Source organism: Rhinolophus sinicus, linkage group LG06 (genome assembly GCF_036562045.2).
Source record: "Rhinolophus sinicus isolate RSC01 linkage group LG06, ASM3656204v1, whole genome shotgun sequence".
In the NCBI taxonomy this organism is placed as follows: domain Eukaryota; kingdom Metazoa; phylum Chordata; class Mammalia; order Chiroptera; family Rhinolophidae; genus Rhinolophus; species Rhinolophus sinicus.
This window is the reverse complement of record NC_133756.1, coordinates 21,186,726-21,208,753: the sequence shown is the minus strand read 5'-3', so window position 1 is coordinate 21,208,753 and position 22,028 is coordinate 21,186,726. Positions and strand designations below refer to the sequence as shown.

At 35.8% G+C, this 22,028-nt stretch overlaps 1 protein-coding gene across 1 annotated transcript in view; it reads right to left on the bottom strand.

Annotated features, from left to right (window-relative positions):
- Nucleotides 1-4,747: 4,747 nt before the first annotated feature.
- RNF11 (ring finger protein 11) overlaps nucleotides 4,748-22,028 on the bottom strand; it is a 34,390-nt gene continuing 17,109 nt past the window's right edge. The window contains exons 2-3 of the mRNA XM_019742867.2: nucleotides 8,369-8,538; nucleotides 4,748-7,001 (exon numbers count right to left, since the gene is read on the bottom strand). Coding sequence (XP_019598426.1) covers nucleotides 6,830-7,001; nucleotides 8,369-8,538 — 342 coding nt within the window. The 3' untranslated portion in view covers nucleotides 4,748-6,829. The remainder of the gene's footprint in view (nucleotides 7,002-8,368; nucleotides 8,539-22,028) is intronic.

Sequence of the window (22,028 nt, the reverse complement as noted above, 5' to 3'; positions counted from 1 at the left end):
CTTTGAGAATCAGTTTATACTTCCATAAAATGGGGTTAATGCCATCTGCCTCACATGGTCCTGAGGGTAAAATCATGTAAACAAATAGCCTAGCACAGCCCCTAGTATACCAAGGTAGTAAATTTACCGGCCTGCGTATACTGTGGGAAGGCAGTGGTCTGTTTGGCCTAGGGGAGGACTGAATCAAGGACTCTAGTGCTTCTTCATCTTTGGGCTTTGCTCCTGTGTTAGATTTCTCTCCAACTGGCTTCTCTGCACGACAGGGGTACATGGCAGTTCAAACCTCACATCCTTACAGCTTTGTGACCAGAAGAAAAGGGTTTCTTTTCCTATCTCCAGTATGAAAAATCCCATGTAAGGACTCTGATGAGTCTGGCTTGGCTCTAATGTCTATCCCTTAAACCAGTGGTTCCCCAGATCATTACATCAGGGAATTTGTTAGAAAAGCAAATTATCAGACACCACCCCACCACCACCACCACAGACTGTAGGGGTGAGGCCGAGTAATCTGAATCTTAAACCCTCCAGGTGGATCTGAGACACACTCAAGTTTGAGAACCACTGCCTTAGAAAGGGACTGAGGTTCTATAATTCGTCCGGCTGTGTCATATGCTCAGTTGGGGGTAATTACTAAAAAAAAGAACAGGTATCCACTGTGTGTCCTTTCCAAGTTGACATACAGAGCCATGGCCTGCCTCGTCCCAGGGGCGGGAAGGATGAGGGCAGTGAGTATAGTGCACTACTGGCTAGTGACAGGCTCATCAGAAAGGTGTCCACTCAGGAAGAGCTTTGCCTCCGCCCTTCTTCTTGCCACCCTCAAAAACCCTCTATAAGATCCCTATTTTCCAGTGGGACTTCCTTGATGGTGGCTCCCTCTCCATTAGAAATACTCAGATTTCCTAGGGCCTCCTTCCCCCTTTTCTTCACTTAATAAGTAACTGTTGAGCACCCAACTGTCCTGCTCTCATGGAGCTTAATCTGGTAAAAAAGAGCTATAAGTAAATAAAGAATTAGAGCCATGGAGTAAATAGACAGGGCATGTGTTTGGTCCAGAGGATAAGAAGCCAGCCATTTGAACAATCTGGGGAAGTGAACTACAGGCAGAAACTATAATTCTGAAAGACCTGAGGCAGGAAAAGAGCTTGGCATTTTAGAAGGCACAAAAAAGTCTACGGGGCTAGAAGTAGAGTACTATGAGAAAGAGGCAGAAAGCCTACTATCTCCATTAGGGAGTTTGGATTTTACTCTCAGCACAGTGGGAAGCTATACCAGTTCTAAGCAGGGGAATGACACCCAATTTACTAAAAATTATTTGAGCTGCCATGTGCAGAATGGATTATATAGGGTTAAACATGGAATTGAGGAGGCTGGTGCCACACCAAAGGCCTCCAGCACCCTTGGTTCTGCTTTGTGCAAAACTGCTGATAAAAATACATCTTCCCTTCACCAGCTACTAGGGGGGAAAAACTTTCAATATGCTAAGTGATAGGCTGTTAAGAGTCAATGTGAGTTGGCATTTCATGTTCTTTTGCTTGTCACAGGAAAACAGAAGCCCAGTTTATCAAATCCATACCCATAAAAATGATTTCTTACTTCAAAGAGATCTTCACAGCCATTCACTCAAAGTTTAATAGTCCTGAGAACAGTACTTGCAATAATGAACCATCTGAACATACCCTACTCGATAAGAACCTGTCTCATGACTGGAATGTTTATATTCTTCCTCATGTAAAGATAACATTATAGTGATTATCAGTGTAAGCAAGGGCCATAAGGACAGTTTGCAAAAAACAACTTCCCTTCCTCACATACTGCACTCTAGAATTGTAGCTATTAATTTATAATCTTCTAAGTTCAGCTACTCTCATAGAAGGTCATGATTCTACACTGTTTCAAAGCTCAAGGGTTGGTTCTGATTCTGGAATTGGCAGTATGTAGACTAGGTAGTCTCACACCTCTAGCACGGATAGTGCTGGAAGCCAATTTCAGGATCTTTCTGATAGCATAGTCCAGGTTTCCCAATTCACACAATGCCTAAGACTTGCTTTTGGATCCTAAAAGACTAAATTAATTGCTGTGTGGCACCCAGAGAAAAGCTGAGCTCATCACTTTTGCAAAGCCAACCAAATCTTCTCAAGCATTCAGAGCTCACGTCTATGACCAGACTCTTGAGGCAAACCCTCAGTTGTCCTTTCCACTTCATTTTCTCAGTGCCAAGAAATCTGGAGTCTGCAAGCACTGATGTTACAGAAGGGATTCAAAGCAAACGGGTGCTGTTTCTCCTTCGAACACCATCAGTCTTAGATGCCTAAAATGTGTACCTTATTAGTAATGCTGCTTCATTCTTTATTCATACACAGAGAAAAACAACCTTCCTTGGAAAGCATGCAAAGATGAGTAAATCGCCCAGTGGACAGTAACTTTTCTCAAACAAAAATCTAAAGGAAAGTTAGTATCTCTCTTAAAGTTTCCTTAAAAACTTTATGAAATGGTAAATGGTTTTAGTCTATCACTAACAGTGATCAGATGGGTCCAGTTACTGTCCCGAGCTAATAATGCCTACTACTCAGTTATAAAGCAAAAGAGAACAATGGGCAATTAAAATGTGCATATAAATATATCCAAACCCTTTTTGTAAAAGTTCACTGATGCCTCTAACAAAAATTTTATGGATCAGGTAATGGGTTGTGAAGAGACTCATCTGGATTTCCTGTTTCCATGCTAAAGAACAAGGAAATAGCCAAAGGACAAATGGAAAAGCAAAGTCTGGGTATTCGTATCTGGACAAACTTTGACTAACCCACAAGCACTCAGTACTGCTGTTACTTTTTAAACTACTCCTGTGTGGTTTAAAAAAGGACTGCTTAGAATTGTTGACTAATCAATTTTTTCTGGGATGTTTTTAGACGCAGAGGCTCTCAGAAAAGGAATTACAAAGTATATTTAAATTAATATTCCCCAAAATACATATGCCTTATCCATTTACTAACTTCTATATATTCTTTTAATATAAACCATGTGTTGTAACTCTTAGGAGTTCTAAAAAAATGTTGGAGGTTATTTTTCTCTAGTTAAAAATACTTTATGTGCAGAGCTAATATATAGTTCAGTAAACTCCTTAAATACATAAAATTAACTTACTGTACCTTTTAAACTACTTAGAAAAAGTACTATTTGAAAATGCTTATATAATGCAATTTATTCTATTAAACCCTTATATTTCACTTAAATTATCACAGACTAAAGCCCTGTCTAAATCTGAATTGTGAGCAAGAAATCATTGCCCGATCACAGGCAATGCATATTTTGAGAGATACAGTACCGAGAAAAAGTTCTTTCCGAGACCATTTTTGATACTCTCAGAAAAATCTCACCTAACAGTGGGCCAATCAGTAATTATATTCAGTGCAATGATAGCAATTTTGTAGTTGGATATTTTTATTCTGTACTTTTTTATTTAACAAGGATTTATTAAGCTAGGTTCTGAGTATCTCTTTCTAAGGAAAAAATGTATTTAAAGAGATGACTGGGTGGATCCAAACCTTTAAGAGGAAAGCTGGCCTATAATACTGATTCATTTCTGAAGGGGCACAAACTTGATGGAAAGAAGAGACCTCAATGGCAAAATACTTAGAAACAGACCAAGAAATAAGAAGAAATAAGAAACAAGAAGAAATAAGGAATTCAGCTAAGTCCCCAAAGGATCAATATAATGCAGTCAGGAGAAGACTGCACAGGCCTCCGATGGCTCTCGTGCCCATGCCTCCCACGAGGAGAACCTCCTGAACCAGGCCTGTGTCTTAAGGAAGTCTAGAGTGTACGATGGGAGCAGGGCAGAGCCACAGACAGGGTACAGAAAGAGGGCTATCTTCTTTGACTTGCTCCCTATCCAGTAAAAGAGTAGATGATCTTTAAATTCAGGTGAGTAAATCTAAGATTACTTCAGGAGATTCTAATCAAATTGAAAAATTAAAGGCTTAAAAAATGAGTTGAGGTTATTAACGTCAGCTATGATGCACTTATGTACAAGTGTAATCAGTTGACTGAGAAACTGCGCCAATGCCCTTGTAAGCAGAGGTAGCCACTAAACTGCATAAATTTCTGAATTATGCCAAAGAAACTTACCTTCTTTTCCTGTGTACCATTTTCAGGACCATAGGCAGCTCTATTATTGACTATTTTATTGTTATTCCCTGTTTTTACATGCGTGCTTCCTTACAAAGGAGCTCTGTATGCAGAGAATTTATTACCTCAATGCTCAGTGTATTCTGTAAAATCATACTGTTTTATATCACATAATTGACACCGATAGTAGGGAGAGAGTCTTATAATACCTGGCTTAAGAGAGTTTCAATAAAGAATATTCATAGAATTGAAAAAGTTTGTGTGAACCAAACTATAAATATCTTAACGTGTTGGGTTTACAGTAAAAAGAGTAAGATTCTTTTATTTTTTTACTGGTCAGGCTTCTCAGACATTATAAATCCTACAACCAAGCTTGAACATACCTTGCTGGAATCTAAATATGTTAAGCCTATTATTTGGCTTTAGAAAATTTGAAGCTATCAAGCTTCTGAATTTATTAGGTGGTATTAAATGCCAAGTCATAAAAAATGCTTCCCAAAAGGTATATATACCTAGATATTTAAAAGTAATTAAATCCATACATGTCTATTTTAAAGAAAGGATTAGATAACTTGGGGAACATTGTTAATTGTAACATTGTAATCAACTCTAACTTTAGCCCTTTACAACTGTATCATAACTTTATTTAACTTAGTAAAAGCCAAAATTGATGGTTCTTAACATGGTATATGGCGATCAAAATTAAAGAATAAAAGGTACCTAAAGAAAAAAAAGCATTCGGCTCCTTCAATATTACTGCCAAACTTCTGTGAAAGAAGCCTTGTAATAACGAAAGACTAACAGCAACACAGAAAATGATTTTTTTTTAAAGTTCATAGCAAAAAAGAAAGTCTGACTATAATACTTGACATAGCCATCATGTTTAAGTAGAAAACAAGGATAAAAAAAGTAATATCACTAAAAATATTGCACAACTTCAGGTGTTTCCTCCAAATTTGCTTTATGTAATTGGGTGGATATAAATTAATGAACAAAACTTAAGCAAGATACATGTAACAATTTAATAGAACCTGATAATCTAATTTCTTTCATTTTTTCTCAAATTTGTCTTTAAGTCTTCCCATCATGGGGCTCATAAGAAAATTATTCAACATATGGATACTACAGTCAAATGTCAAAACTTTAAGAAGTACTTATGACATATTAAATTCCTCTATAATGCAATTGTGAAGAACCTTCAAGATACTTATGTTTTGTATGTAGAAAAGTGTTAAGAGTCAAATATTCAACTCAATATAAAATAATAAACATTGCTGATTTGTTAGGTTGAAATTGCTTCTCCTTTTGCTAATGAATGATTTTTTTAGCTGTAATATCACTGAGCTGAAAGAATAAATCACCTCTGAGTACATAAGGCAAAATAAACACATGCTAAATGAATAAAATATTACAACTACATCTTTACTAGACCATCTCTACCCCTAACACTTCAGAAGCTTAGAGATTCAGTGTTCTTACATTAACTGCAAGAAAAAGGTAAAGGATAAATTCCTTCTTTTTTGAGATCACAACTATGAAGTCATGTGGTTATACAAATTCTGCATTTGTGTGCAAAACGAAATATATTTTTCTTAATTCTCCCTGCTTATTAGACTTGTCAGTCAGCTAGCAGGACTTTCCTTTCCAAGAAACACAGACTGAGATGTGTTTTATATAACTTCAATAACCTCAGCACTACAATAATAAGAGATGCAGTATCCTTTTGCTATGGTTCAAGACAATAGGGAAGGAGGTCACAGGAAAGAATAAATCAAAATTGTTACAACTGAGAAACTTCTCAGTTTTACCATGGTGCCACTTTCATTTTTACATAAGCATCGTGGCATAATTCAAGCTCAATAAATCAGAAATCTTAATATTTAAAATTTACTTTGACTTTTAATTATCACCATATTAACAACCAAAATAATTAGATAAAACACATAGGAAAGGGTAATATTAAACCCCACTTTACTAGAGTTGGTTTCTTGACACATTAACTCATTTCTTTTTATAGAAAAGGGATAGTGCATCTCAGTTTGCTTACAAGCTAGGAGATTACTTTGAATTCTGCATTTCCTAACTGCAAACAGATATAGCACTTATAACAGGTTATAAATAAACTGGTTTTCAAGCATAGAGCCAGCCCCAACGATAATAATACACTATTTAAAAAGACCTAAGGCAATGAATTCCATTTCCAATGGAAAAAAAGAACTGTGCAAACAAGCTTAAAACTACTTTTTTTTTTGTGCCAGTGTTATAAAATGTAGCTTTTAATAAAACCTTGACCCAAATGCCAGCAACTTCAGAAAAGAATTTGGGTGGGGGGAAGAAGAAAGTTATTTCGTTTAGGAAAAACAACCACTATCTTTTTCCTAATCTTCAACACACACAATTTAAACATATACAGCTGCTGTAACACTTTACACAATTCCTATGTACTGGAGCAATACAAGATCTAAATACAATTATATTTTTTAAACACTGGGTCAAGGCTTTACATAAAAATACCATCCTACTTTTCCCCCTAAGTTTCTAAAATATCACGTACTTTTCCCCAACATCTGCAGCCATTCAGGAATTTTTAGGAAACTTTTGTGCATGATCTTAATTCCTAATCCCTGGCTCTTTGGGCTCAGTGACAAAAGATCAAAACCACCAAAAATGATGGTTCACTTGAAGTCAGATGAGAGACCCTGGCTCAATTAGTCTCATAGGACGAAAGCAGTGCTGCATCAACTGGCTCCATGCAGGAGGGGCACGTGAAGGATCTCATCAACCAGTCATCTATGCAGTCCAGGTGATAGATGTGCATGCACGGCAGAAATCGAATTGGGTCCCCATAAACAAAGTCCATCATACAGATCACACACCTGTTGGGGGTAAGAGAGAAGAAATCGGAAAGCATTTTTAGAGAAGTGATCTATCTGTCTAGAATAGTTGTCAAAATTACATTACAAAGACAGTGTTAATCTGAACACATGAAAATGGCTCGCCTGTCAACCTACCACCAAAGCAAATTGAAATTATTTCCTAGTGTTAAATTAGCCACAATCTCTTTTTCAATCTCCTGGGATTTGCAGGGTTTGAGAGCAATCAACAGAGCGAAAGAGAAATGGACTACATGGGGATCAAGTGCATTGTTAGAACTGTGCTTGTAAAATAGCTCCATGTAAAAGACACCTGAAGGAGAATGTGATGCTTCAGGTAGGAAACCATCAGTGAGATAAACTTATGTTTATTTGAACTGAGTTTTTAGTGTAAGCCCAAGGGTAAGACACTTTTCATTTTAATAACTGTAGAAAAACAGAATCATTAATTTCAGCCTATTTACTGGGCTGCTACAGGTTAAAAGTGTCTTCACTACCCCCAGTTCAAGTTCAATGCACTTTTCTACAGGTTAAAGAAGCAGCCCAATTCTGCAGTGTTTCAAAAGTCAGTTGTCTAGGTAGGCTATGATCTTAAGTGCTAGCACTAAGTGGTGCTATGGCTCAGTCAAACATTAACGCAGTAAATTACATTATGTCTGTACTGGTAAGACCAGTCTCAACCTAAAAGGAGAATGGCTGTCCTCATTAGGAGACTGTCAGACAATAATGAGCTCTGGAGACAAAAACACCTCTGAAATAAAATTTTATATTCAACCCATCAGGCTTAATAAAATTATTCCACAAGTTAAGAAATGGATATAATATTTTCCTCACATCACTCAAAACCCTTAGTAAATAATTTTAATGGCTGCATAACCTAAAAGTATTCCTATATACCACTAATTTACTTAACTATACCTCTACTGTTGTTTTTCACTAAATAAAACTATGGTGAATATCTTTGCCTAGTGCACAAAGCTCTAGGAGTTGGAGTGAGGTGCACATTTTGGGATAGATTTCTAGAATTCTGACTCAAAGGATATACACCTGAAGGTCCTTGACACATTGAAAAATTGCTTTCCCAGCTGACAAGGCAATGTTGGTACTAGTTCACACTCACACAGGTGGCCTGTTTTTAACTGGCATCAACTGTCATCCAAATGGACATACACAACACATAAAATGGTCAGAATTCATACCTTTTCTTAGTTATTTTTATATGAAAATTTTTCTTAAATTTCTACATCTAAACATTCTCTTACATGAACTGATTATATATTACCTGACTTCCAAAATGCAAGACAATATTTTTCAAAAGAAAATCTCTGGAGATAGACCTTTGAAACATGTACAAATTTATTAAAACTTACTCCCGTATCTTTTTTTCTGATCCATCTCTTCCAGGGTCATAAACTCCTTTAGGCAGATGCTGTATAAGGCCTATTCTTTGAGCTATCCTAATTTGTTCCTCTTCAGTCAGCTGAGTTGCTAAGCGAGTCTGGCTAGGTGTTGGATGATAGACCGGAACTGGAACTTGTTCCTAAATTTGAAGAAATGGAGAAAAGGATTATTTTTTAAAAATGTTTTCTGGGGTAATGTTTTCTTTTGTTCTTTTTTTGGCTGGGGGTTGGGGAGGGGGGGCTTGGTGAAAGGTAGGCTGGGCTAGTGTACAGCAGTACAAAATTCTGTTGTACCCTGCCTTAACTTGGGCATATCTGACCTACTTTGAAGGATTTAAATATAAGATTCATTGAAAAACTGGCAGAATGTTATTTGAAGTATTTCTCCATGAAGGCCATATAACTGAGATATATTCATTTCTGATACACAAATAAATTAATTAATTAATCTAATGAACTGTACTCGACATTCTCTAGGCTACAATGGAATTTTGTGGCCTCAGTATACCACTGTTTACATTAGAACTGGCCATTATAGACTCTTATTTACAAACTCACTTTTCTTTCCATGTAGACAATAGTCTTAAAGTAATTTATTTATTTGGAAAGACTGCATATTGTTGCAATAAACTTTTGTAAAATTCCTTTTAGGCTTTTGGATACATATTTGTATATGATAATTGCCTGAGTCAAATGAGGCCCTTTTTTCTTCTAAGTGGAATACATAAGCTTTTAAGGGATATAAATCAAATAGCCAAATATGTATTTGTAACATTCATTTACTTACATATGTTATTATATGAAATATACTAATTTAGACATATTGCTTTTATTCTACTCACAGTTATGAAATAATTTATTCATACCCTTTATACATTATTTCAACAAATACTGAGTACCTATTGTGTCAGGGGGTGGGGAGTTGAGAGTAAACAAAATAAAGTTCCTAGAGTGATGGGGGGAGCTACCTTAGATAGGATGATCAGAGACAACCTCTCTGATAAGACATTTGAGAAGAGACCTCAATGAAGTACAAGGAAGATAGTACATCTTTGACCTAATAATTTAATTGTGGCTAGAACCAGTTTTGAGCCACCTAATATGGTTTTCCAGAGAACATCTCTACTGAATAAACTGAGACATAACACTTTGTATCCATGTATGAAACTTTCCTGGGAAATTTCAAGTCAAATCAGAACTACTTATATTAGAAAATGTTATTTCTATTCATCCTGTAAGATTACTCATGATCTCTACAATTTAAGCACTTGTTTACAATGACAAACCAACATTTGCAATTGTGAGATTATGTCCCCAGGAATAACTGATAAATTTGTGTTAAGCTTTTAAAAAAATTCTGTGAAATGGACCACCATAATCATCCAGAAATAGCATCAATTGGGGCTGTGTTGAGCTAATGGCTTCTGTGGTTCAAAATAAAATAGAGAAAGCACCCACCTTTGAAAATTTCCCTTTTCAAAGAGAAATTTTAGGGAGAAAAAAAAAAAAACTTTTACCACAACGTCTCCTAACGATACCATTATGTTCCTTTAAATTAGCCTAATTCTTATAAAACTCATTTTCTGACAGTAGTTTCCTGTCAAAGACAGTTCGACATATGATGTAAGACTTTAAATATTCCTTTCCTCTGAGATTCAGAACAAATGTATGATTAAAGATCGCAAAACCCAGTATATCCTTTATCAAATAATTAAGAGTATATTCTCTGGTACAAGTAAAATGCCAGTAGTTCCAAGTTTCATATTTTATAAATTTCCATATAAATTCATTAATAGTTACTTTAAGCACTTCCATACGTCTATCTCATCATTTAGGAAATAATAATTGAGCATGTGAATGTTTATCAAAACTATATTCCTCATCCAAATAATGATTTTAGTACATATTACATGCAAAGAAGATTATTAAATGTGGCTCTTGGATCCAGTTAACCATGGGCTTAAGTTATTATACTTCTCTGCCACTTAACAGAGTGACCATGTTTAAGCTATTTAACCCATCTGGATTAGATCCCACCTTACTTATAGGGTTGTTAGACAGCTTAAATGAGGAAGCTGGTGAACCCTGGAATGGCAGGAACTCAATAAGTAGTAGTTTTATTTAATTCAAAGAACTATTACCTATCTACTATTGCAGCAAAACTAGCTGTTTCCTGTATGTCCCATGCTTTTCCATCTTACTGCCTTTGCTCTTGCTATTCCCTCTACCTTTCCCTGCAGGTCTTTTGGTAAATTCTACCCTGTCAAGTAGGTTGTTGACATGAATGAAGTCTTCCCCAGCCCTCCTCCCTGACACCCAATATTGACAGAGTCTGTCCCTAGGCCTCATCTTAATTAATCAAAAAAGAAATGATTGGTAGAGGTAAGTAGAATTTTTCCAAATGGAATCTTAGAATTCATTAAGCCCAACTCTCCCATTTTATTGGCCCAAGCTTGCTTAACCTACAGTCACATAATTATTGACAATGTTAGAATTAGAATTCTGGTCTCCCTTTTAATCCAGTAATTTCCACTACATCATACTTGGTTGCTGGATAGCAAGAAGATTCTGTAAGTTAAATTGATTTCGATTTTGTTCATTTACATCACTTTGAAGAAGAGTACACTGAAATGGCATTTTAAGAAAGCCATCAAAATAAGGCATTTCTAACAAATGATTCTACAAAGGTTTTTCATCTGCAATAAAGGTTTTATAATTTCAATAACTTATAGAATTTAAGAATTTCAAAACACATCAAATCCATTTTTAAATTGCCCCTTTAGAAGAGTCTAGTACTGGTAGAAAAATAAACTCTATAGTCTAATCATACCTTCTCTGTCCTTCAATTGAACTCCTGTGGGCTACTTCAGGTAGTTCTTACTGTAGGGTTGGGAGAAAGTCAAACTCTGCTACTGCCTAGCTTGGAACATTATTTTAAAACACTGAGGACAGTTTCTCCTTGCACTGACTTTAGGATTTCTGTTCTCCAGTGCCACGTTTATAAACTACCTGGTCTAAAACAGGTAGCACAGACTGTTAATCCAATGGGTTTTTTAAGCAACAAAACTTATTTTGTTCAAAGGAATCTTATTTATAATCACAATATTTAAATCTGAGCTGCTATGGTGGAATGGGACTAGGATGGAATGTGACCCGGGAGGAATGAGCATCCCATCCCCATCGCCTAACAGCGGTACCTTGGCAGAATCTTAGGAATCAATGGAACATGGTTTTAAAAACACTTTTATCTAAGAATATGCGATTTTCAGTGAAAAATTCAAAGATCTGAGTCTTTGCTATTTACTGTGGTGACTTGAGCCAACTCTCTTTGTCTTTGAATAAAGGAGATAATAGCACCACTTTAGGGGGTGATGATACACTCATATAAGATAACATCAAAGAGCTTTGTAAATGTCAATATTTGTAAGTTACTCTAACCCTTTGTTTTCTCCCCATCATCAAATGACTCTGGTTTGCAGACTTGAAGCTAACAGCTCTTGTCCCTTGGCTTTGGTCCTGGCTTTCTGGCTTGTCCCTGAACACAAGAAACATTTTGGTCTGTTGTGACCTCTGTCGGCTCTGAGTTTTTCAATCCTTGGATTACTATTTCCGGTATAAACTACCTTCCTGACTCAGTCCCAGTCCAGCTGACTAGTCCTGATGAGCTGCCATCTACACTAAGATGACACATCTGAAGTCACACTGGAACAACTGGTATCCGCCTATGGGTAATAAGGGACTCTAAAATCCTTGAACACACCCACTACAAACAAAATGAACTAAATTGTTTACAAGTAATATCTCTCAGCATGTGCTTTTTAAGTGGCTAGATTTCTTATGACTTGTGGTTGGTTTACTTTGTGTATGTACAGAGAACACAGAAAGCAGAACAGAAAAGGAAAACTCTATGAAGAAACATACTAAATAGATATTAAAATTAAAATCCTATCTTAATTTGCATGATGAATGCATTTTCTTCTTTGGTATTTTTTGTTAAATCAAAGGAACCCTCTAAGTACTGTCTAGATATTTAAAATGATTCAACATTCTAATTTCAGTCTATATGCAACTTTTCAGAAAGCCATAGAGGGAAGGAAATGACTAAGAACTGAAATTTTACGATGGATGTGGTCTCACCCTTCTTACCACACACACCTAATTTTAATTACCACCATGTCTGTTAATAATGGCCTGATGTATGAGTTATCAACTATTTAGTAACTAGAGTGTTAATGGTATTTTCTAGGTGGCAAAATGGAATCTTTTTTTTCTAATTTTTATTGGAGAATATTGGGAAACAGTGTGTTTTTCCATGACCCATCATCTCCAAGTCAAGTCGTTGTTTTCAATCTAGTTGTGCAGGGCACAGCTCACTGGCTCATGTGCGAATCAAATCGGCGACGTTGGTATTATGAGCACTGCGCTCTAACCAACTGAGCCGCCCCAGAATCTTGTTTTCTAACGTAAGCTAGAAGCCATGGAATGGAAGATTAGGGATATAAAAACCGCAATTTTAAAAAGATTTGCAATCCGGGACACTTCTCACTATTACTTAACTGATGGTTCATTGTGCCTAATTTCTTTGTGTAAATATGATTTATGCTGAACACTTGCTTTCCTTCTGGAAGTCTAGAATTTTGGTATGTGACAGGCAGCATACTTATTCAGTACCCTGGGCTTCCCTGGTAGACAACCATTCACACATATTGGTACAATTCAATGCTGCAGGAATAGAGCGCATTCTGTTTGACACCTGCAGGACTCTTGGAAGCTTGTGCTTGTTTCCTAAAGACCCATGCACCTTTTCCCTTTGCTGATTTTGATTTATATTCTTTAGCCATAATAAATCACAGCTGTGATTACAATTATATGCTAATAAGTCCTGTGAGTTCTCCTATGGAATCGATGAACGTTCTAGATACTGTCCAGAGTGATGAATAGTACCTGCATTGATTCCTTTGTTTTCAAATAGTGTATTTGGCTATGTTCATTATAAATGCTCCTTTATGAAAAAGGTATGTTTTGACAAGAGCTGCTATGCAGTATTTGTGTTTTATTCCTTTTCTCAAAGTAAATTTAAAAAGACCCCTGAAGGAACTAATATTTTGAACATTATTTAAGCAGAGAAAAACACGAAATAGAGATGTTGTTATGGGCTAACTTGTCCCCCAAAATTCATATGTTGAAGCCCTAATCCCCAGTACCTCAGAATGTGACTGTATTTGGAGTCACAAATGTGACTGGTTTTGTCCCAGCCTCTTCTGCCATATACTCTTCACCTCGTAACTCTACCTGCATGTTAACAGCTAAAATTACCACCTAGATATAAATGATTTACAAATTTATATTCCAGTCTAGATCTCCCTTTTGAACTCCAGGCTCTACTTGACAGTTCCAATTCGATGTCCCAAAAGTACTGCAAATTCAACATGTCCAAAAATGAACTCCCTTCCTAAATCTGGTCCTCTTTAAGGCTTCGCTGTCCAGTAAATGACTCTTTCTAGTTCTGTAAGACACAGACATCTTTGGGACCTCCCTCTCAATTACCCTTCCATATTCAACACACCATCAAGTTCTAGTGAATTTATTTTCTGTTGAAATACTGGCAGAATCTGTTCATTTCTTTCCATGTCTAGTGACAATACTCCAGTCTAAGCTCCCAATTCTTCCCTGGTGTACAATATTAGCTAGCAAATCCAAATTTGTTCTCTACCTAGAAGTTAGAACAATCTATTCAAAACAAATCCAAACCTATGCCCTCCTCAAACACACCTTAAAATCCCTTTCTGCAGCTTCCCACTGCTCTTAGGATGGAGGTCAAAATCCTTAACAAGAACTCCAAAGCCCTGAATAATCTGGTAACCTACCTGCTGACCGACCTACCGACCTCCTTCTTCATCTAACAATGCTCTCAATGCTTTCTAGCCCTACTGGTCTTCTTTCAGATCTTTAAAGAACCATGGTCTCTCCTATACAAAGTCATAGCACCTACTGTACTCAGCATGAAACACTCTCCTGCATCGCCACTGCTTAAATACCTCCTTTTCTTCCTTCAGAGCTCAGCCGAACAACTTTTACTTTCTCAGAAACCTTCCCTAACCAACAATTGTCCTCTACTGTAGGTTCCTATCTTGCACATAGTAGGGACTCAACAAACATTACTGGATAACTGAATGATTTAAACCAAAGCACTCATGATCAAACCAAAGCACTTGTGTTCCTGTAATTCATGTCATATATTCATATCAGGATTTTGTAAACATGCTATGAAAAAATTGCTAATGATTTGAATTAAGCCACAATAAAACCAAAAAGGAAAATTTGTTATAAATTATAACCAAGATTCTTTCTCCAAGTGATAATATCTGTTTGTTGCCTCTTTCAAATTTCTACCTACATATCCTACAGGAACTTCAATATGCCTAAAACCAAACTAATTATCTTTTTACTTCCACATTCCTTCTCAAACTCAAAATATCTATGCCTACTATCTAGGTAACTAATAGAGAACTACAATGAAAAGACATTTTCACTGTACAGTGTAATGTCACTGTACAGTGACATTTCATAAAATTTCAGCTGTGGCACTTATCAGGTATGCAACAGCCATAGGAAAGTTACTTAATAACTCTAAGCCTAAGGTTCCTCATCAGAAAAATGAATACAATACCTATCTCGAAAGAGTGTTATAAACAATAACTAAGAAAATGTAAGTAAAGTACCTACCAAGATAAGGGCTCAATACCTGGGCCTTCCTCTAATGACATCACTAGTCATCCAAGGTAGACATCTCATCTTTCCTGTTTCCTTTCTTCCCCCCTTCCCTTTATCCCTATCCACTACTGACATGTCTTATAATCTTATCTACCATTTCCTCAATGTTGATAGAAGACACACATGTACTTGCCCTGTGAGTTTAAATTTTGAGAAAGGGGGAATTCACAACAAGAAGGAAATATATTTCAAATAAATTTATACATTTTTTTCCTTCTTAATGCTTTCTTTAATTCTCCACAGTCTTCATGCAAACAACAACAAAACAAGAGAATCCAAGGAAAAGTATGTCTTAAAGAAAATAATTTAAAATTAAAATGTGTGTTAGGAAAATAAATGCAGCATCATGAGAGGTGGTAGAAGAAAAAAGGAACAAAGGATTACAAAATAAGTTGAGGCAGAGCAAAGGAAAAAGATAAGGTCAGTCACACAAAACAGCAAAGTCTGACGTCATGAGAAAAAGCTCAGAAGCATTCCAGTTGCTTGTTAATATACAATGAAGCACCTATAAAATGATGAATGTTGTGAAAAATATATGGGCCCCAATTTTAGGGAGTTTACAAGCCAAGAAAGAAACAGATAAAAGTGTTAAACGTGTCTATCTGAAAGGTACTATAGTAAAAGTTGGACCACTTTAGGGAATATGATACAATTTCAAAAACTAAAACAATGCAGCGGGGGAAGTGCCTAAATAATGTGCTGAGGCTGTAAATAGTACAAGTCTGGTTTGTGGTGAAGGAAAAATAAAGTCACTGCTAAAGAATGCAGCTTGTCACCAAAAGCTGTATGCTTTCCTCCAGTAGGAAATAAGAGTCAGCTCTTCTGATTTTCTCCTTACAGCCTTACAAGCTGCTGCTGGCACCACCCCCTCCCCAGCTGCAGTCTCCTACTGGGAATGTTCTCTGAATTTTGCCAGACTGAAACTTACAGCCATAAAATGGAGGATTTGAAATAGATATGGTCTCAATGCATATTCTAACTGATGTTCAATGGATCTTGACCAAAAAACCCCCAAACCAACCAATCAACCAACCAACCAAAAAACCACAAGATTAGCATTAATGCTGTTCCTGGACCATAAATGATAATTTATACATGTATTATACAATTATACATATAGAGGAAGGAAAAAGCCAGCATCCCATCTAAGACACTAACAAACGATATATTATATTTAATGAGAAAATATACAAACCAGAGTGATCCGCACAGAAAAAAGCACCACTTCCAAGTGGTTTGGTGTTTGTTTGCTTGTTTTTAAAGAAATGAAAAGGTTAGCTTCTTTCACTCACTACATAAATATTCACTGACCACTTAGCACACAGGGTTATAGACAGTATCCTAACTAGAGGAGAGTTAGCAGGCATTATCACCATAGGCACTCAACATTAGCAAGTCATTAGATAAACTTATTCATCCATCTAAATCTCAAGATAACTGAAACCAAGGTCACATTTTGAGCCCAGGCACCAATTACAGTATTTCTTGAACACCCAACCAAATTTCAGATGCTGTGTTAGGCAAAAGAGGTATTTACAAAGATAATAAGGTATCTGTCCTCATGAAGCCTAAATCCCCTACAGTAGGGGGATTCAGAAATAGTAAACAAAAGAAGATAACTACCTCACCCACAGTTTCTACTATCCCTAAATTGCTCATTATCTGGCAACTTCTGGGACAGGCACACATTCTAGTGGACCCATAGGCTACCCAACATTTGATGACTTGCACCTCCTGCCTGATGAAGAGAGGATGACCAATCAGATTCTTTTCTTAGAATTAGAATTGGAAAACTGAATCAAGTGACCTGAGAGGTCATCGGGCAGCAAATTAGAAGCAAGTGTAAACTGAGCTTATGAGGAAACTGATAGTATTAGAAATGTTGAGTGAAGCAGAGTCCACAAATGAAAAACCCTGAAGCCCCTGGGTAAGAGATAGGAGAGAATGGCTGCCTTGGTTCTTTGAAAGCTTTCTGATTCTAATCCATGTGTATCATTAAAATAAAGCAACTTGGAGTTAATTTTGTCCAAGACACGAGTCTCCTAAGCACCACCACCATTTTCTTTCCTAAATTAAACTAGCTTTTCCTTCTCACCAAGCAAATTGGTTTTCTAGAAGGGAAATAGCACCCACTTTCTGAAAAAGAATTGCTTACCAGTGGGGCAGATCTCCAAGGTAGTTTTAGGTTAAGAGGTATTCCTCAGATTTAGTATGTGAATTATTGTTGGAAATACTACTTTGCTACAACCAAATATACTGGAATTTTTCTCATTTAAGCATCCTACCTTTGAATTTTACCAGGTCAAAGAGTATGTATTTTAATAATTTGTTTTTCATCCTTAAATGGAAGATTCCTATTTGAAAACTACGAATAATAAGCCCAAGAATTCTTTGCAAAACTAACTAGAGTCAGAATATACATAACAGCCTTTAAGAAGTTAAAAGATGCGCTTAAAAAACAAACAAACCAAAAAACGGTATTAATTCCAAAAGGAATGTGTCTGTAGCAGCCAAGGGTTGGCTTTGGAGCTCAGGAAGTCTGGTATTACATTTACTGTACTAAGTTTTCTAACAGATACCCTCCCCTGGTTTTTAAAATTATTTTTTGAAGGACGAGGGCCATCACCAATAAAAATTAATTTCTTCCAAAGACTGCTGAACTTGGTTGAAAGAATTTTGCAAAATAACTCTAGGAGGTATATTTCTTGGATTCGAACAGTTTTTGAGGCTAAATGGAAAACCAGCCCATTAAATGCACATACCAATTAAAATATAAACTCTGAATTTCAATATACCTTTATTGAGATATAATTCACACAATGTAATTAACCCATTTAAAGTTTATAATTCAATGATTTTTAGTATGTTCAGAGTTATGTAACCATCATCACAATTTTAGAACATTTTCATCATCCTCAAAAGAAACCCCATACCAACTAGTAGTCATTCCCCATTTCCCCACAAATTCCCCAGCCTTAGGCAACCACTAATCTGCTGTCTCTATAGATCGTCTATTCTGCACATTTCATATAAATGGAATCATGTTTTCAAAGTTTACCCATGTTGTAGCATGTATCAGAATCTCATTCTTTTGCTGAATAATATTTTGTTGTATGTATATGCCCCGTTTTGTTTACACATTCATCAATTGATGGACATTTGAGTTGTTTCCACTTTTTGGCTATTATGAATATACTGCTATGAGCACTCTTGTACAAGTTTTTGTGTGGACATATGTTTTCATTTCTCTTGGATATACAACTAGGAGAACTGCAGGGTCATATGATAACTCTATGTTCTGTCTTTTGAGGAACTGTCAAAACTGTTTTCCAAAGCACTTACACCATTTTACATTCCTACCAGCAGTGTGTGGAGTCCTTCCAATCTTTCCACATCATTGCCAAATCTTATTCTATCTTTTTTATTATAGCCACCCTAGTGGTTTTGATTTGCATTCCCCTGATAACAGATGATGTTAAGAATCTTTTCACTTGCTGATTGACCATTTATACCTTTTCTTAGCAGAAAAGTCTGTTCAGATCCTCTACCTTTCTAAAATTTGGGTTTTGCCTTTATTGAGTGGTAAAAGTTCTTTATAATATCCTGGACATCAGTCCCTTATCAGATAAGTGATTTGCAAATATTTTCTTGCATTCCATGGGGTTGTCTTTTCGAGTTCCTGATGGTGTCCTCTGAAGCAGTTTTTAAATCTGATTATGTCCACCTTATTTACTTTTTGGTCACCTGTGCTTTTGGTATCACATCTAAGAAGGCTTTGCTTAATCTAAGATCATAAAAACTTACTCCTGTATTTTCTAAGTTTTAGCTCTTACATTTAGGTATATGAACCACTGAGTTAATTTTTGTGTATGGTGTGAAAAAGGGGTCCAACTTCATTCTTTGTACTATGTGGATATGCAGGTGCCCCACCACCATTTGATGAAAATTGTTTCGCAAAATCCTACATTTTAACGAGATTTTTTTCCTAGAAGCCTAGTGAAATATTTTGGAGTGGAGGTGAAAGGAGTAGGGATCTTATAAGACTGCTTATCTGAAGCAACCAGGATCTGCTAAGGAGGACTAAAATTAGTGTGACCAAGTAGGTTTTCTACATCCTCTAGTCAGATCAGCTGTTGCACCTTCTACACAGGTGGTTCCTATTTCTTAATGCACTATTCATTCAATAACATATCCCTAATACTTGCCTTCTAATTGTTTATGTTGCTTCATGTAACATACCCTAACATAGGAAACAAGAAAAATTATACTTGTCTTATGATACTCCTCTTTAAGACACAGATACCAAGAATTTCCTGAATCTCAACATTAAGACTGTACTAAATAAATGATGAGAAGCTGATATTTGTCTACTAGACTAATTCAGATTGTGCTGTCAACACCTACAAGTCTGGAAATAGAAAATAAGGTCTTAGATTCTTCCTCAAGCTCAATTCCAGGGTCGGGTCATCAGGAAACTGTTTTAACTAATAAAATAAATGGAAACTAGCAGAACATGGAATATAGAGTGCTGAAGTCCTTTTGGTAATGCACAACAAAAACAAAAACAAAAAACCTTCCTTACTTGACCTCAGTAGTGCAAATGTGACGCAAAAGTTAAGATTACTAGAGAGTTACTAATCTTAGAACCAAATGTAAAGTTGTTCTAAACAAGGCTATCTACCTATCAGCCAGCTATTTACAAGCTTTTTATGTACTGATAGGAAAATAGCACACTATTTTTTCATAAAATGGTCCCTGGCACAATGTTTAGATGACAAACACATCTAACTACCATCATCAAGAAATTTTACCTTGGAAATCAAGAAATAGTCTAAACGCACAAGAGAATAATATAGACTTGATGGAATATTTATGGCTTTAAAAAATTAGAACTCTGTAACATGAGAAAATACGTATGACATTACGTAAAAATTAAAAGAATGCAAAATATTATAGAGTACTATTACACATATATTTAAAAATATTTGCATTTGGGAAAGAATCAAAGAAACATACATTGAAATGTTAACTACAGTTGCATTACAGCATTGAAAATTAGTTATTTTTATTTCTATGTAATTGTATTTAATTTGCAATTTATTATAAAAAGGAATACTTTGTAAAGTTGGTGTCACTAAGTAAATAGCTAATTTTAAGTTATCTTTAGAAAATTCAATTTATAAGCTGAACAGAAAATGAAAGCAAAATAGAGACAAGTCACAATGTATATTTAATTCTACTAAGAATACGACTTTTACAGCGGAATCTAACTTCATCCTTTTTAAATTGAGGTGAAATTCACATAACATAAAATTAACCAATTTAAAGAGAACAATTCAGTGGCCTTTAGTACATTCATAGTATTGTACAACCACTAATAATCTCTATTTTCAAAACACTTTCAACACTTCCAAATAAAACTGTATCCATTAACACCCATTTCCCCTTCTCCTCAGCTTCTGGCTACCACCTGTTCCTATTCTGGATATTTCATATAAATGAAATCATACAATATGTGACCTTTTGTGTCTGGCTTCCTTCACTTAGCATAAAGTATTTGAGGTTCATCGGCATTGTACCATGTATTAACTCTATTTTTAGGATTCTGTGATTCAGGCTAATACATAAATATTATACATATATTTTCAGTACAATATTCTTTTGAAAGTTCCTTGCATGTAAGGTACTATTTATTAGCTAAACAATATTTGGTTTCAACAATTCGACTTGGAATGCAAAGGTATACAAGTCAGTGCAAATTAACTTTGTTTTTTTACACTTAAAAAGTGTAAAACTACAAAAGAAAAAGGATTAACAAACTTCAAAATGTCTTTTTAAAGTACACAAACCACTCTTAGTTTAGAACTATGTAATGAAATTCAATGATGTGAACCATAAGTCAGGAAAATTTGGCTCAGTCTGGTGTTACAAAAGAGCTTGTCACATCCATTCAGTTAAATTTCCAAGAGTAGAAGACATCAAATGTGCTTAAATATTTGGCCTATGTATTAAGTAGCAGGCATTGAAGAAGAGTCTCTGAAGAGTTATAACAAAAAGGCTATATTTTAACAGGCTGTGGCAGTGGTAGACAGATATATTGAAGAAGGCAATGAAAGCAGGTATAACAGAAGTTTGAAATAATAGACCAGAGGTGGTTAAGCTGAGGGAAGTACATGAATTCCTTGAAACTGCATGCAAAAGTCCGTGCATCTTTCTAGAAGAGGACTTACGGTTTTCAGCTTCTCAAGAGTTATTAAACAAAGAAAGGATTAAGAAACTTAGATGGTTGTCATAGAAACAGAAAAATATTTGAAGGAATATACGGAAAAATCCAAAGAAGGAGAAAAGGGAAGTCGTGATTTTTGATATTTGAACACCCAGTCCCTTAAGAAGCCCTCTCAAACCACCCCCACCTCAAGCCTCCTCTAGTATCTATCACCCTATGACTCTGTACTGTTTCATGTTTTTATCTTACACTTGGCCCATGATATCTAACAGTGTGACAGTACAGACCCACTAAAGTTGTTGAAAAAATTATAGCCACTTGAAGGTGCCTTAAGTCACTCCGCAAACAAATTTATAACTTAGGCTTAATCAATTTTTCTATTTTAGATTAAAATTACAAGTTCTATAACTGAAAGAACAATAGTAGAAAGCTGAAATTCTTTGCAAATTAGGCAATAATGTCGCTTATAGATTTTTCTGAGCCCAAAATAGTCTTCACCCTAAAGATGACTCCTTGTCCTCCAGATGGGCTATTCCATTTAACCTAAATGAAGGGTCCCAATCTGAGGTGACCAAATATGTCCTAGTGCTTCTCTATTACAAGGTCTCTTCTGAAAGTGACTATGACTGA